General features: G+C 32.3%; 1 protein-coding gene across 1 annotated transcript; it reads left to right on the forward strand.

Moving 5' to 3' along the window:
* The first annotated feature begins 2,380 nt into the window (after nt 1-2,380).
* On the forward strand, nt 2,381-17,934 carry LOC130662746 (peptidyl-prolyl cis-trans isomerase-like 1). The gene is made up of 8 exons (XM_057461669.1): nt 2,381-2,537; nt 16,500-16,565; nt 16,755-16,802; nt 16,878-16,939; nt 17,017-17,088; nt 17,353-17,414; nt 17,498-17,585; nt 17,659-17,934. Exons 1-8 carry the CDS (start codon nt 2,481-2,483, stop codon nt 17,708-17,710), a joined length of 507 nt encoding a protein of 168 aa, XP_057317652.1. The 5' UTR covers nt 2,381-2,480; the 3' UTR covers nt 17,711-17,934.
* Nucleotides 17,935-18,466: the final 532 nt, after the last annotated feature.

Raw genomic sequence — 18,466 nt, forward strand, 5'->3', positions numbered from 1 at the left:
CAACGAAACCTACAATCTCTTGCAACTGAGATGTACAAAATAAAAAACGACATGGCTCCAGAAATAATGCAAGATATTTTTCCTGTTTATAATCCAAAATACAATCTAAGAAATAATCGAGAATTTACTGGCCGTAATGCTAAATCAGTTTACTATGGTACAGAAACTTTATCCTTTATCGGTTACAAAATCTGGCAACAAATTCCGGTAAGAATCAAAGAAATGTCATCCTAGCAATCCTTTAAATCCCAAATTAAAAAGTGGGTACCAAACTGCTCCTGCAGACTATGTAAAAAATACATCCCACAAATTGGTTTTATATGACTCGCGGATGTACTCTCGCTAATTTCATATTTGCTTATACACTCACTTAATTTATACAACCACAAATGTTAAAAAATTGTATATATCTAAAAATATTTTATGCCTTATATTTATACTGTATATTTTAAAATCTTTCTTTTCAAGTTGACATTAACTAGCTTTTATTAGCTATATATGTATTTATACTTAGTCAACTATAAATAAATGAATAATAATAATAATAATAATAATTCATCAATCAAGGTCTTCTTGGCTCCATCATAAAGGGCAAGGATGCGATTTTTGCCGATGTATATATGTCTTGCACCGGCTTTCTAATACTCTCTGGTACATAGTTCACAAGCCGGTCAAACCACTCCCGCAGCTTACTCTTGACTACTGGACATGTCCTCGCCATCTCTTGGCGTTCAAAATCATTCATGGCTTCGGTTCAATCTTATCTCTTAATTGGACGCGTTTTTACCATCTCTTGACGCTCGAATATATCTAGAGCGCGTCTGGTGCGAATGCTTCAGTTCTCGAAGTAGGAGCAGGTTGGGGAGGCGCCTCTAATAAAGTAACAAAATCGACTTTTCGTAGCTGGTAATATCCCCTGAGTCCGTGGGCCTTTGCCTCATCGCGTAGTTGTTTCACGGTATGTGTATTCATTTATTATGTATATTTTTAGAATTCAACTATCATTTTTCTGGTGCGGTCCTTGAGTATGGGTCTTTCCCTTACTCAATTCATTTTTGTTGATGCCAGCAATATTCCCGTTGGTTTAGTGTTTATCAGATTTGTGGGATTCCGGGTGATTTCTGATTTCGGGAATATCCCTATATTGTGCAATGAAGCGTGACATCATTTCTGGAGTAGTTGCTCATTTGATGTATGATGTGCGTGCGCGAATGCACCAGAACATACATTTTACTATCTCTACATGAACCGATGCATATATCAATAGATTTTGTTTTTGCAGATTTAGTAGTTTGTTTAGCAGATTTTATAGATTATGCCTTTAAATTTTTTAACCTATAAATTTGATTTAAAAATATTAAAGCTGCAGGTCTACTATTATGGTAACCGTTGGCCTGATTTTTTTTATATTTTTATGTTGTATCATATGCGTTTGCCTGAACAAAGTGTTATTTTGTCCTAAAATCTTATTTTTTGATGGGATTTTTTAATTAAATATAAAATTTTATTTTAAATGGTTAACAGACTGCATTTTAAACATTTCGAATGTATCAATTGTGCATACAAAACAGTATAAATATAATCTAATTTATAGTGAGGTAAAATGTAGCAAGAAATTCAGCCATATTTCACTGTATATATACTGTGCAAAATAATTCTTTAAAAAACTTAACTGGAATATTTTGCTATTCTTTCAATTAGTTATAGATTGTTTTCTGCTCTTGAAAAAATCCACTAGAAACAAAATCGAATGTGCATGTAACTTGCAGATTTAAACGTAGCATAGAAGCTTGCGGAGGTAGGATGTGCACATGTGATCGGATAAAACGCACTGCGTATCCTTTCATTGTGCACTTCGCGTATTGGTTCAACCTCGACCCCAGGGTTTATAAAAAGAGAACCAGCCCTGGGGTCAAGGTTGGTGTTGGGGCTAATCATCGCTTTGAAAAATAAGGGGTGCATTTGTAACAGCTTTGAAAGAACAACTATCGTATCATGGTAAGGCCGTCATCAAAAATATGTTGTGTTCGCGTCCTCCGACCGACTCCCTTTCGGTAATAAAAACCCGAGTCGGTAAGTCGGAAAAAGACCGGGAAAAATTTCGCGAGATATTTTTTAAAAATAAATTGTTTTTCGCCAAACTAATTTATGCAAAATTGGCAAAAATTCGCGAAAATTAATTCCTTTAGGGCACTCCTGTGGCTACTGACAGTTTTATAGGGCGGCGAAAAATGGTCTAGCGCTATGCTGTCTTGGACCTGGGAACGAATTTGCTTGCTCCGATCTGAAAATTCCGGGAAAAAATACGCCCGACCGCCCGACCGACTCATTCTCGCAGGGTCTTCAGGACGCGAACACAACATATTTTTGATGGTGGTCTAACAAGGGCGGCAAGTAGTTGCAACTATATACTAGTATTGTGAAATTGTGATAAATATCAGACTTGATAGTTAACGATTCGACGAGATTCGAGATTCAAAATGGCGGTTCCACCTGATGATTGGCGTCCACAGTATGTTACCCTCGAAACATCTATGGTTAGAGCATATTTACCACTACCAATTTTTTTGGCTACATTTCCAACAGCTGTACAATTTTTACTTCTTATCGCTATATTTTTTCTTCCCCAAAAGAGCAGTATATGTCAGTGTTTTCTTTAGACTGTCCCAGATGTAATTTTATGCATGCCTTACCTACGTTAAGAGCTCTGTAGGAATAATTTAGAACCCAACGACAGAGAGAATTATGTAAAGCTGTACATGGGGAAGATGAAACATTCCAGATTCTCATTCCCAAGCTTTTACTGTCGTTTAGCACATATGACATCCTAAAGTTAGGATGAAAGAGGAATTATTCCATCTGAAAAAATGATGAAACATTCCAACGCCCATTACTCAAGATCTATGGTAGTTACGTCTTTGAAAATTTGTACCGGAATAGCGAAGTACTACGTCTTTTAGCTCAATCCAAAATAAAGCTATGAAGAGCACCGTAGGAAGAGATATTCCAAGTGCAAATAAAAATAAGTCTCTCTGTAAATTACCATAGAGGTTGTTATTATTTATTTCTGCTCTCCAAACTTTATGTATTAACCTTGTAATACATTTTATTGTAAGAAAAGGGTTACAGTGATTCTTGAAGACTTTGCGGAATAGAATATTCCACAAAATTTTTGCACTGTTTGTTACATTAACAATACAAGCATCAATGCATGAGCAAGTGATTTCAGGTTCATTCCCATTTGTCATTGTTTTAAAGTAAAGTAAATGTTCGACGTAGACACCCATACATAAATCTAGCAGATAATGCATATATACGAGCATTTACGGAAGAAATATTCCAATATTTAAGAAAAATACAACAATATATAAACCTAACCATTATTCATAGTGGGGGACACTATAATTACAACTGTTATATATATTAATCTTTAAACCATCATTATTGAACCTGCCTTTCAGCTAAACACTTTCAGAGCACTTATTGATGAAATATTCCATAAACAAGAATGCTGTGAAAATTTTTGAACAAAATGTTTGCAGAAAATTGTACATGCAATAACTCCAGTAAATTTCAGAAGTTTTAAGTTATTTTAAATGATTTGCAAACAAAATGCCATATATATCCATTTCATTGTTTTTAAAGTCCCAAAGTATGATATAAACAAGGAGCCTTCTCGGAAGAATTATTTATTAAGAGTTTGCTCCTGATGAAGTTTTTTATACTTATGTAGACATTATCGATGATCTTTACTTAAATGTTCAGTATTTTAGGAGTTTGATTCAAAAAGCTAACTCTTACATGTAGATATTATTTCAGTGCAGACTGTTTTATCTCGGTACGCTCTTATATATAAATCCCAGATTTATCTCTGAGATCATTAAGTTAAATCAGGAAATATCCAAGTAAACTCTGAATTTTTCTTTGAGAATCAATGACTCTTTAAACCAAATTGTTGTCTGTTTTTTGCTTACATGATTTTATTTTTTTCATTTCTGTTTTGCTCTTTGTTACAAGACTTACATTTTTTATATTAGTAGCTGCTTAGCTCTTTTGTTAACGATGTTTTACAAGTTGTATGACTGAGTATGACTGTGCTTATCTTACGTTCATATTCTGTAAATGATTGTTATATCATCAAAAGCCATATTTTGGAATAATTCTTCATTTTGATGCTCCAAAATCAATTTCTCTATTCATTCTTATCAAACTAGAAGTTATTATGGTCTCATACAAGTCAAAAATTCATTTTAAAAAGGAGTAAATCAAGTAATCAAGCTAGAAATATTTTGTGCTTTGACCCAAACTTCTGCAGGAATCTTTAATCCTAAGGTGCTCCTGGAATTGAATTTCAGAAATTAAGGCAAGATTATCATTAACACACAAACTTGTCCAAAACGAGCATCTAAAGATATCAGGGACAATGCACAAAAACAGTCATTTTGGAATACTGCTTCCTTAAGAGCTCCTAACATTGTGGTCACATATTTTAAAGGCAGAATGACAAGATGTCCGAAAATTTCTAGTCTGAGTGTCAAATTTTGACAAAATTATATCAAAATATTTGTTTTTTCAAAATTTTGAAATTACATTTAGGGACAGTCTAAAAAAAACACTGACATATAGTATGTCAGGAAAAAAAGAACTTTATTGCTATATCGTCTTCATTATAATTTTATTTATATTCTGATTAGCTAGATAGCTAGCTATAATATATACTATTGCAAATTCCCCAATACCCATAGCCGGCTAAGTTAATAAATTTATCCTTTCTTAGTTTATAAAAAGGCTTCAATATGAAACTATTGTTATTGACATCAATAATTATAGACCTATTTCTATTCTTCCAGTTGCAATGAAAGTTTTTGAAAAGGTGATCGATTCACTACCAAATGACTTCTTTCTAACGGATAACAATATTTTGACCCAGAGCAATCTGGTTCTCATAAATTGTATATACTCAACATCCACTGCTGTGACACAAGTTTCAGATTGTATATTAGAGGAACTGGGGAAAAATAAATATGTTGGGGCAGTACTAATAGATTTTAAAAAAGCGTTTGATACTGTAGATCTTTGCTCAGGGATCATATGGTGTCCCACAAGGATCTGTCCTTGGCCCTTTACTTTTTCTTGTGTACATTAATGACCTGAAATCGGCCATTACAACTTTCTTTTTTCATTTTTATGCCAATGAAACAATAATCATTTGCAGTTGTGACTCGACCCAAGAACTGAAATTTTCTTTAGAGCAGGATTTAAAAGATGTAAGTAACTGGCTCAAGTTAAATAAACTCAATATAAATATAGTAAGACAGAAGTTATATTTTTTGGTAATAAGTCCAGATTAAAATCTTGCAATGATGTAGCTATTCGTTATGATGTGGCATTCCTTTGGTATCTAAAAGCAAAGTGGAGTATCTTGGTGTGGTTTTTGATAACAATTTGAGCTGGAAAAATCAGATAAAAAGTCTTGTCGGTAAATCTTATCACAAACTTAGTAAAATAAGATACATCAGTTCCAACTTGACATCTGACACCAAAATTTTTATTAGTTAATGCTCTTGTTATGCCTTATTTATACTACTGTTCTTCTGCATGTTGCAATGCTAACAAGTTTGTATTGAATAAAGCAGATAAGTTGTACAAGAATATAAGCACATTTATAAATAAACCGTATATTAAATTGGAGAATTTACTAAATTTTAATCTTGACATTACTATTTTTAAATCCATCCATAAAACAGCCCCAAGTTATTTAAGTGAAAAAGTTGCACTTGTAGAATCTAGTCACAGTCACAACACTCGAGCTGCTTCAGACTATATGTTAACCATGCATCCAAATGGGTCCAGTTTTTTTAGGAGATCCTTTAAATTCCGATCACCTAGGCTCTGGAACAGTCTTCCTTCTGAGTTAAGAACTTTGCAGAGTTTGTTACAATTCAAGGAGGCTTTTAGTAAACATTTCAAGCTAAGGTCTTAATCTTAATCTGATTTTTCTTATATAATTTTACTAATAGTTTTTTATTCTATAATGTTTTTATTGTTAATAATCAATAAACTATTTTTAACCTATCTGTTTAAAAATTATTACTCCCACAATATATATAATGATATTTACAAATCTTCAGTGGCCCCCAGTGGAAAGAATTGTACTTGCTGTCTAAAAGTAAAGTAGTTTTTTGGGCATGCCACTAAAAATATTATTATTATTGTTGTTGTTGTTGTTGTTGTTGTTATCCTGAATATTTATACAGGATATAGCCACTGTTATCAATGTGGGTCCTGTGTACGGAATGTATACATTCCGTACACGGCAATGGACCTTATGATTATGAAGCAAACTCCATAACCACAAGGCCACATGCCACTATTGACCCATTTCACCACTTTCTAACATTGATAAGATTTTTGAAAAACTCTATCGCTTATATAAATTTTTATTCTCTAACAAAACTATTTATGATAATCAGTTTGGTTTTAGAAAGAAATTTTCCACCTCCCAAAGTTTCATGGTATCTTGGATTGTGAGTATTATGACTCCAACTTCTTTAACAAACTTCCTTATCTTTAAACAGTATTATATCTTTGTTTCATCTCAACATAAGTTCTTTTAACTTACACTTTGATAGTCTTGAACTTTTCTTGAAGAGTCTTAAACTTAATTTTGGTATTATAGCCCTCTCTGAAACATGAATTCTTTCTACAGCTTTCTTCAATCCTTCCCATCAAGGCTATCACTGTTTTCATACCCAAACTGAAGCTACCCATGGGGGAACTCTGTTTTTCATTAAAAATAATTTTAGCTCTTTTAAAAGACCTGACCTCAACGATTTAATGTATTCACATAAATTATATACTGGAATCAACTTTTGCAGAAATTATTATTAAAAATCATCGTAATATTATAGTTGGTTATTTATAAACATCATTTCCTTTCTAGGCCCTTTGTTAGACAAGGTTTGCAAAGAAAATAAACTACTTGTTCTTTTGAGTTACTTTATTAATACTAGTAAATACTAGTAAAATCCAAATATTGACAGATTTGTTGACACTTTAGGTAATTATATACCTTTTAATTCCTTATATTACGCTGCCAACACGAGTATGTCGAACATCAAAAACTCTGATTGATAACATTTTTATTTCTCCCCATAACATGAAATCTTTTTCTGGTAAGTTCACTATTGGCATATCAGACCATCTCTCTCAATTTACTGTTTTACAAAAATATCATTCAAAATTTTTACAAGGATTGGAAAAAAGTTTGACAGTATCAATTTTAAACAAATATTTAATTTAAATGACTGGGAAAAGGTGCTAAATGTTAACAATAAAAGTCCTAGCCTTTCTTTTGATTTGATAGATCTGTGCACACCCACAAGAAAGTTGTCCAAAAAACAGGCTAAAAATAATATAAACCATGGATAAGCAAAGGAATTAAAAATCCATACTCAAAAGAGATTCTTTATTAAAAAAAATTATAAATACAGGTAGAAGTACCATAGAATACCAATACCAGTCTTTGCTTTTTGCAGTGTAGAAGTTGCAAAAACACCAAAGAGAAGTTTTTTGTGCTTTTCAAACCAAGTAGGATATGAGCATACTTTTGTAACAAAAAAGTGTTTATATATTTTTATTTTTACAAAATATTATCTTCACCTTCTGTAGAAATTTGTTTTAAAAAATATGTTTTTTTGTTAAGATCCTCTCTATTTTGAGTACACTTCAATATGAATCTGCAATGTAGGGTTTTTTTTCATAGTCATATAAGTATTATCAAGAAGTAACTTGACACAAACACAGAACATCTTTTAAATAACTTGACACAAACACAGAACATCTTTTGGAGAAATATTTGGTGAAAGAAGGGTTCCAAGCCACTGCTATTCTGCGGTACTCAAATCTAAGATTTTTCTAAATTTGGTCTACAATTTATCTATGATATAAAAGGATAAAACTTATTTTACCAAAAAAAAACACACTACTTGCAATATCCAACCCCGAGAAGACTATATTTTGGTACAATATGATAGCAAAACTATCATATAATCACTCTAACTAAACACAGGAATGATTCAATAAACCGTTTAGAATAACTGGTATTTTTCGGTACCTGCCACTGGTATTTTGTAGTGCATTTGGGTATCTAAATTTAACCCAACTCGAAAATATTTTTATAGAAAATTATTCAATACTGAAACCCTATGCCAAATTTCAGATTCATTCCATATTTAATTGTCCCATTAGATCAGATTTTCTACACTGGTATTTTGCGGTACCTGGGGATTTTTTTGTGCAATTTCAAAGTAAAAAAAAAATATTGAAACAGGGATTTTTCCATCGTCCCTTATACCTATTTGGTATGGGCTTTTTTGACCCTTTTAAGTATGGGGGGGGGGGCATAAAGTGCCCGTGGGCTGTAACTTTTGTTAAGTTTCGTTTTAAGTGACGAAACTTGATACAAAGAAGCATCAATATGTTGTGGCTTAATTAGTGACAAATATTTAGGTTGACATGTCATCACAGGAAGTGATGACGTTATAATGAGACAATGGTAGAAGAAAGTATGTCTTTTTTAGAAATTCTCGTATTTGTATCTTTTTTAAAACTATTTACAGTACTAGTCATTAAAAAAGTATGAGAATGTAAGATATTATTAGAAAGATTATTTCAATAGCTACTCAATAAAGAAAATTTGGATTGACATGGGAGAAAGTGACCTATGACGTCATCATATGAGAAATAGAGAAATAGGAAATTACAAATATTCCGGTCTGTAAATTACCAATATTCTGGTCTGCAAATTACACAGTATACATGTCAATATTGTATGATTACTTTTTGTCACTGTCACATACATAATCCCATATTCATACAACTGGTTATTTTAGAAAGCATTTGATTTTAGCACTACAGTAAAAAAGTTAATATGACCACCTGTCAAACAGGAAAAAGTGACATTGACAGGACAATTCTTGGAGAAAAAATTTTTTATTTTCCGAAAGGATCAATTTCAAAAATAGTGTGACATTTTCTGAAAGTGCCAAAATGAGTTTCAGTATCAAATGGAACACATCTTGCCCTATTTACTTCAAATTTTAGTATGTTGGTCTTATGGTGATTACCACCCTCAAATGACATTTTGATTTCCAAAAAACGTGGTAGTTTTGAGGTTACCATCAATAATATAGGTCTTCCTTGTGATAGCAAATACTTGAGAAATAGTGGGGCTGCCAAATTGAATTTTTTTTCATGTAAACTAGATAGCCCGAAGTCCTACATTATCCAAAAAGGTGCAAGAAATTTTATCATATATGTGCTGTTTTCGAGGTTACAATCTACTGAAACAAAAAAAATTAGAGTTATTTTCATATTAGTGATTCAAGGTATTTTCCTCATAAATATGTACAAAACATCTACTTAAAATATCTTTTGGAGCATTTCAATAGGTGTTGTTGAAGGAAATGTGTTGATTTTAAGGTTACCCACGGTACAATTCTGTGTTTAAATCAGATAAAACAGAAAAATCTGTGAACTATGTGTAATCTTGAAACATTGCTTCACTACAAGTTGTATAAAATTGATGACATTGTTCAGTAATTTGAAAATTAAGATAAGTGTGGTATTTATGAGGTTACTATTGAAGTTTGGGTTTCTTATCACCTCAGGCAAACAAATTAACACATCACAATTCGAGTATATCTTGAAAACTAGGTAACCTCAAAATGTGCTTCCTTTTTTAAAAGTTGCCCATTTTTATACACCAAATGTACCTACCTTTGGTTAACAGTAACCTCAAAATTACACTTTGTAGAGAATGACAAATGATGACATGTTGAAATGTCACAACCCCCCCCCCCCCCTTAATTTTTGAAACTGATCAAAGTCCAATAAAAGTTAGGAAAAGTCACAAAATTTCAAGTAATTTCATCCAGTATTGAAAAAGTTATTAGACTTTGAAAATGCCGCGGGCACTTTATGCCCCCCCCTCCCATACCAAATAGGGTTAAAGTTAGTAAAGTTAACCCAATTTTTAAACACAAAGGCTTAAACCAAGATGTAAACAAATTATCACTCTACTTTCAAATATAGATAAAATTTTTGAAAAACTATTAGTTCATAAAAGGCTTAGATCCTTTTTAATAGACAATTTGGTTTTTGAAGTATGCATTCTACTAATCATGCTCTGATTACTTTAACCGATTTATTTATTTATTATTTATTATTTATTCGCGAATATTTATACAGGATAAAAAACTTCAGTTTCTAAATACATATTTACAAAATATTTTATAAAAAGAAACTGTTATCAGTGTTTGTCCTGTTATAAGCCTAAAAATAAAACATAAAGTTATACGTAAGGCACTTGATGATGGGCCGTTTTCTTGTGATGTGTTCATAGATCTCTAAAAAGCTTTAGATACTTTTAGTAATATACTACTTCGAAAGCTGAAACTATATGATATAAGGGGTATTGCTTATAATTGTTTCAGATCTTACCTTACTGAAAGATCTCAATTCGTAAATTAACGAGAAAAAAAAAAATTATTTTAAGGAAGGTTCTATGTGGTGTACCTCAATTTTCTGTGTTAGGACCCTTACTTTTTATCATCTATATTAATGATCTTTCTAATGCCATTATTTTTAGTAAAACTACATTATTTGCTGATGATAGATGTCTACTTTTTTCAAGTCCCTCTCTAAAAAAGATCAACAAATGTGTCAATATTGATCTGAAGAGGCTCTTTAAATGGTTATGTAAAGTATCCTTAAATGTTTCAAAAACTGAGGTTATCCTGTTTCATAGTCAAAGTAAAAAAAAAAAAAATCTAAATCTTAGTCTAAAGCTTAATGGCAAACCTTTAAATTTAAGTGAGTCAGTAAGATACCTTGGAATTATATTAGACTGTTTCTTCACTTGGAGTCCTCATTATACAAAATATATCTGCTAAACTTCGAAATGCTTATGGTATTATCTCCAAACTACGTTATTTTCTTTCTATAAATCTACTCTTTTTTGTATCTATTATGCTCTTTTTGATTCTTAATAAAGATATGCTTGGCAGGTTTTGGCCCGAAACCCTAATCCCAAGACCAACAGAACTTTCCTTCTTCAAAGACAATGTGTGGCTTTTTACATTTTTTGATTTTAATGCACACACTTCTTATTTAATGAACTTCGCATTCTAAAGCTTGCTGAGCTTATTAAATGCTTAAATGTTTTAACGATTTATTAAATCTTAAACAGGTAAAATTCTTCTCTTAATAATACTTTTGATCTCAGATACTACTCTAATACTCACATCACTAGGGGGAAATCAAGGTGTTTTATTAGCTAAAACTCACTGATTCTATTGTTGATCAGTCAGTTGTTTACTGGAAAGAGCTGCAGTCTCTGTGTCCTGACAGATCTGGCTATTTTATCAAAATCTAATCTAACTAAATTACAAAATAACATCTTCCTAAATAATTACATTGCCTAATTTTATCACAAATGTTTCACTTGTTTTTTATTGTTAGTTATTTAGGACATTATTTATCTACTAAGCACTGGTGGCCTCCTTCAGAATAGTCTTCGACTAATAGGTGTTTCTCCTATCAATTGGTCATTTTTTGACAAATATTTATTATTATTTATTTAGTTTTACATTGTACATGACTTATTGATAAATAAATACTTTTACTACTACTACTCCTAACTAATAACATGCTGCCCATCAGTAGTAAATCGCACAAACAACTCGCCAAGCCTATAAATATACTCACTCTACTCCAATCTCGGACTTCTCAAGTTTCCCAACATGCTCTCTATGCAAAATATTATTTTTCTACACAATTAGCTTTTAATGACCTTCCTAAAGGTCCTGATAGATGGTAAACTATTTTTTAAAGTATTCCATAAAGTTACTGAAAATAAAAAAATAAAACATAATAGTTTATCGTGTATATATTGTTTTATAAACTATATATTCAAAAATTATAAAAAAAAAGAAAAAAAAGGTTTACTTTAGTTAATTAGTTTTGATTTTATTCTAAATATTTTATCAAAGTTCAAAGAATGCCCACAACACACCTTGCACAAACAAAATCGCAGAAAGCAAGACGAAATGTTTTTAATAAACTTCATGTGGTAAAGACATGTGTTTAAAGCAGTTCCTAAAACGTGGTTGCCTGTTCAAAAATGAGATAAGGGTGAATCAGAAAATCAATGTGCTAATTGAGCTTTCGGGGAAGCATAAATGCCTGTACAAATCGATGCATTTGATCGCGCATGCTAAAGCAATTGATAAATTAATCGAGGCTCTGATAAAAATAACATAGAAGCTAACGCTAAGTTTGAGATAAATTATTGAAATTGCGCATCTATTTGGTGCTGAGCAATGTATTACGAAAGCTCTAAAGAAGTAAGTACCTCATTCTCACTAATAGCCATTTATTAATCTAAGCTCTTAAACCGTGAGTTTATACGGTCCATACTTACTTTTCTTTCTTTCAGAATTCAATGTTTCGGTATAAACGATAAAAGACGAAATATAAATCATAAATCAAACACTCCAAAATTTTCTCATGATCAACAAGGACTTTTGAAATTATCTTTTGTTTTTTCAACATCATTTGGTGAAAAGTCTATCAGATTTCACTCTTTATAGTCATGGAATGAGTTGCAAAAATCTCTTCCTTTCCGACTTCTTAGTAGAATAAGCTGTGAGATCAAACCAATTCTGTTTTTGAGCATTTCCTAAACTAAATTTGATTTTATTTTGTAATTTTATGTTTGCTTTGATTTTTGAGCTGCTTTTCTTGGTGAATTCCTTATGACTAAATTTATTTACATGAACTCCTACCTTTGTGTTGTATTTGTCCCAGTCCTGTCTTTGTACTTTGCATATTGTGATGTCCTGTCCATAGGTGAACACCACTTTCAGATACAATTTGCTTTGTGGTTATCTCTTTTCAATACACTTCATCAAATATTACAACAATATTTATAAAATCATAAAACCTTTTCATTTTTTATCTTAATTTTCGTCTTCTATAATTATGTATTTTTAGTCAATTGATAAATAAATTATTACTTACTTATAATGTTACTTACTTATAATACTATCTTCCCATTTGCCTTTAACGTCATCATAATACTATTTTTAGAGTGTAATACTATCATTTCAAATACAATACTATTCTATGTTTTTTAATACTACTCTTATATAATATATAATAACATTTTTATATACAATTACGCTCTATATACGTCCTAATCACATGATTCAATTTTAATTTTCTGCCAAAGATTGCATGAAAAAGAAACGAACTTGGTACATTAAGGATAGATAGATAGATGACAGACAGACAGACGGACGGACGGACGGACGGACGGACGGACGGACGGACGGACGGACGGACGGACGGACGGACGGACGGACGGACGGACGGACGGACGGACGGATGGCTTATATGGAGAGTCCTAGAGTATTTAATGCTCATTTTGAGCTCTACAGACCCAATTAGTAGGGCCGGCGCTCTACTAGACAACTCCCGGCAACATCCAACGGCCCACACAGTGTGCCATCTCACCAATTTCCCTCATATGGCTTGGGTTAACCCGGGGCTATGGTAACATTCACTTGACCATCAGTAATTACAACTTTAATCATATTGGTTAATTCAGACATAAAGAAAAAAAGAAAACTGCTCACGTAACGAAAAACAAAAACACCAAAACTTTACAACATTTTCTTAGGCTTTACACAATACTTATCATATGCTTAAAATGACCAATTTTCAGCTTACGGATGCTTATTAGTGTCGTGCTTATAAAAAAACATGTAGTTTTTGTTGTTCACAAGATCAGGTTTTCAGGCGCTTATGTTTAGTAATTAATTGTAAGAATCTCAAAATTAACACTTTTGTGCTAAATTTGAGATTAGCACCTTTAGCTTAATGAACTTCGTTGTTCAAATTGCATGCTTGTAAGCCACTGAGAAAAAGAGCACTGTTAAAATTTCTACTTATTTTTTCTTAAGGTCTATTAACATAACAAAGTTAGGCATGTGATCAGAGTTTTTGAAATATAGTTTTTTAAAACCCTGATTAACAAAGTATTATAAAATATCAACATAGTATACAATACGAAGTTAGTATAATAAAAATTGTGAAAAATAGTATTATAATAGCAAGGTAGTTTTATAAGAAATACAACAGTGATAAAGTTCCTTTTTGTATATAGCTAAGGATTCTTAAACGAGGTTGGTATGCTATACCACAGTGGCTATTTATACTTATTTTTTCTCTATTCGTACGTGGCTTTCACCTTGAAGGAACTCTCACGTACAACAACTTTTTTTTTTTACGCAAGCATTTCTAATGTTGCTAAGAGAATTATTTTGTTATTTTTCGATTTATTGCTCTATTCTATATCAACAAGTCTTTTAGATGATTCAGGACACAGGTTACTTTTGAGGAGTTCTTTTTCGAAGTGTTTGTTTATTGGTCATTCTATTGGCTGTAAATTTTCCGTGTGGTCTGTACTGAAAATATAATGAAAGACAGAAAAACAGGCTATTGCTATCTAGAGAAAACTGAATCATTTGCTCGCTGCAAAACAAAAAAAGTAAAACCCTGATTGGCTGAGATGCAAGTACTGTAACCATCAGTTATTGTACTAGCAGCATTCGCGCCAATGGTGACACGTCACGTTACTTGCCCGAGCTAAGGTACGAATCTGGGGGAATGTTTTGACACTTGAGAAAAAAAAGACCTAACTGTTGTAAACAACTTGAAGAAATATATTGACATGTAGTGATCAGTTCACATACGCGTTGTCGAGAAATGATATTTTGTTATGCCATAGATTTATACGCTAATACTAAAGGCTTACTTCAAATGAAAAACATTGGTAAAAATCAGTATTTTTGCACAACGAATATGTTTCACAGAGCGTTCATTTTACCCTCCCGTCTCAGTTTTTGTGTTGAGTAAGACGTTAGCGCCACGCTATAATGTGTTGAAGAGAAACAAGAAGCGCCGGGGACAAAGTATTAGGCTAGCTTTAATTTTCTTGCAAATTGTGAAATGCTTCGCATCGTTTTTTTTTAAGTTCTAGTTTTATACTCCATCTCCTTTTCCTGCCGCATACAAAGTATAATTTTATTACGGTCATAATATATTTCACTTAAAACTTGTATCTGTTGGGAACTAAAGAAAAATGTTTACCAGTAAAGGATAACCGTGAAAACTTTTAATAATATATAAATTGGTGCTAACAAAAATAAAATCTTACGTACAAATAGATGAATCGCCTCTTTGTTTTTAACACGCTTTTTTACATAAGAATACCAAAATTCTAACCAGGCTGGTAACTCCTCAAAATTAGCCTAAAAACCTGACAACATTAAATTGCCAATGGTAGAATCATTTGCGTCGACGTCGACAATAAGTTGCCTGCGCGAGAAATTAAAGGGTCTGCAGTTTTAAATACTTTTTTTATTACGTTGCATCAGCCTTACCTACCCTTTAAATGTTTTTTCTCTTTTAGTAAAAAAATGCAAGTCAGGCTGTTAGTATGGAAAACTTAAAATAAAGGAATATGTAATGGTAACAAAAAATAAAGTAAATAAAATAACTTCTATCTTAATCACCAGCGAAACTGCCCGCTTGCCGAGATCTCGCCTATGTTATTAAAACTCGCCAATTATTTCTATTTTTTTTGAAAAACTAGTGCAAAGTAGATTTCTATTTTTATCTCTCAGCACAATTTCCTAAATGACACAGTTTGGATTTCGAAAGCCTTTTACGACAGAAACTGCAGTATCTCTGATTTTATTCTAAGATCTTGACTTTGTTTGTGCTGTGCTCAATGGTCTTGAAATAGCTTTTGATACCGTTGATTATAAAATTTTGTTAAAAAATACTATATCGTTTTGGCATAAATATGCTATGTATGTTATAAGCATAAAGTTTAGCTGCGATGAGAAATTGAATATGCTTATAAAAAATATTTTTTTATAAATTAGCGTGTAAACAGCACAACATACTGACGTACGACCTCGAATAAAAAAAATATTCATTGACATGTTTAGGTTCCAAGATACATGTAATTATGAGTTCATATGGTTTTCAGGCTAAATTGGTTGACCGTAGAAGTGAAATCCCTTTTTAAAAAAATATTGTACCACTACTTATAATTCAAAAGAGACGTTAAAAATAGTATTATGTGTCAATTTTACTTGTTGCATCGCTAAATTCTAAAAGAAGTCTAAATTTCACATTCAGACATATTGTAAGAAAATGAATAGAATCATTTGAAAGAGAATAGAGAATTGTTTAATAAAATAGTATGCTTTTCTACTCTACTACTTCCCATTAAAGAAAAAAAATTTATGAGTAGATAAAAAAATATGTGAACTCTTTAGCAAAGATCGTTTTGTGACTAAGTACTTCTAGGACCTGCAAGATTTCTTTTTCTGAACTGATTTCAAACTGCCTGTTTTTTTCAGGGAAATATTCAAATCGAACTATACTGGGAACATACACCACGAACATGTCGAAATTTTGCTGAACTGGTGAGAACATAATTTGGGGTCACCAAGAATTTTATCTAAGCGGCCTTTTTTAGTCTTTTCTATTTTTAACTTATTATTATTATAGTTCAAGGTTGTCACAAAACCTAAAAAACCTTAATAATGCTGATATCTTGAACATAAAAGTCTTGGACAAGCATTAAAAAGCCCAGTACTATAAATTACCTTTAGGCGAGAAGAGGCTATTACGACAAAACAAAGTTTCATCGAGTTATACCGGTATAAATTCCAGTATTTTTTCCTCCTTTGTAGAATATTACACGTTAAATTTTAATGCCCTGTTATTAACTTTAGAATTTCATGATTCAAACTGGTGATCCTAGTGGTACAGGAAAAGGAGGATCATCGATTTATGGGTATTATTCCCTGTATTTACTTTTTAAAAAGTTATTATAAATCACGTATTATCGCAACAGCAGGCCATTTCTTTTAGTCCAATGTTTGAAGACGAGATTCACCCCCATTTGAAGCACACTGGTGCAGGTGTTTTATCCATGGCTAACAGGTTAATAATTTGTTTAAGTGTTGCTTTATTTTAAAAACAAGTTCACCAGGGTAGAATTACTACCAAAAGAGTGAGATTCTTGTAAATAGTATTGTTACAATCTAGACGAAACTTATTCCATTACCACATTCGATGCTGTACTGTGTACCGGTTTAGTTAGTTATAAGTGTTAGAAAGCTACATGGAATAAAAACTTTAAAAACAACTAAAATTAAGGTTTTCTTTTCAGTTCTAGCGTAAACTTGAGTTTTTTTTTTTTATTAGCGGTCCAAACTCAAATGGAAGTCAGTTTTTTATCACTCTGGCACCTTGTCAATGGTTAGATGGTAAATAGTTCCTTTAAACTTTTCTGGAGATTGTCAGGTGTTGTGCTTTCTCTAGAATTTTATTTTATATCATGCCGTTCCAGGTAAACATAGCATATTTGGACGAGTGTGTAAAGGAATGCAAGTGGTGAAGAAAATTGGAAATGTTCAAACAGATATATCAACCGATAGGTACAATGATTTTAAAGTATTCCAAATGTATGTAGCGCAATGCCAATTTTTATAAGTTTGGAAATTACTTTAGACCAACTGAAGACGTCCTCATCATAGAGGCGCTGTGTTCTCGCACTCGATAAGAAGTGTCGGCATAATACTTGAAACGGTTGATAGATTGGAAGAAAGCAAAATGACGAGGATGCGATAAACTTTATGCGGGTGATTAATGCGGGTGAATATCCTCGCACAAAAATTTCCCTGAATGGATGGATTACAACACTTTACTAATGGCAGTTGTTATAAGAGAAAATTCTAAAAAGATTCAAAAAATCATTTTAACGAAAAGAATCTGCAAATCTGAAAACACATGCTTTTTATTAGTTTAAATAATCTTTCCTTTTTCCACAATACCTTATGCAATCGTGGACAAAATTAACGAAACTAACGAAGGTTTTTTGCGCACACATGGGTCAGATAGAGAGCAATTAAAATTTGTTAGTTTTCTTTTGCCATTTAGAGAATGGCCTGACAAGGGTAAATTACCCGAGTCTGGGATGTGTGGAGAGTGGTCGTACCAGTGGATGACTCTCACTGGTACTCTGCCGCGGGGACAGGATAGAAATCGAAGTCGTGATATATATTATAAAAAATGAGCGCCTCCAAGGTAGGACGGCTGTGGACCATCGGGTTAACTCCTAGTTGGAGTTCTTAAACCCGGAAATTCGATTAGAACAGCCCAAGATGGACTGAGTGATCGCTTCTCAGACCAAGTGTGTGATCTTAGCCATTTGGCCGCCGAGAATGATATCGCTGACGTCAGCACCCATTACCAGGTACCGACTCTAATATAACAACAACCAATGTAATCACTTGTGGCGGCTAAATTTGCAATTAGA

Source organism: Hydractinia symbiolongicarpus, chromosome 10 (assembly GCF_029227915.1).
Source record: "Hydractinia symbiolongicarpus strain clone_291-10 chromosome 10, HSymV2.1, whole genome shotgun sequence".
NCBI lineage: Eukaryota > Metazoa > Cnidaria > Hydrozoa > Anthoathecata > Hydractiniidae > Hydractinia > Hydractinia symbiolongicarpus.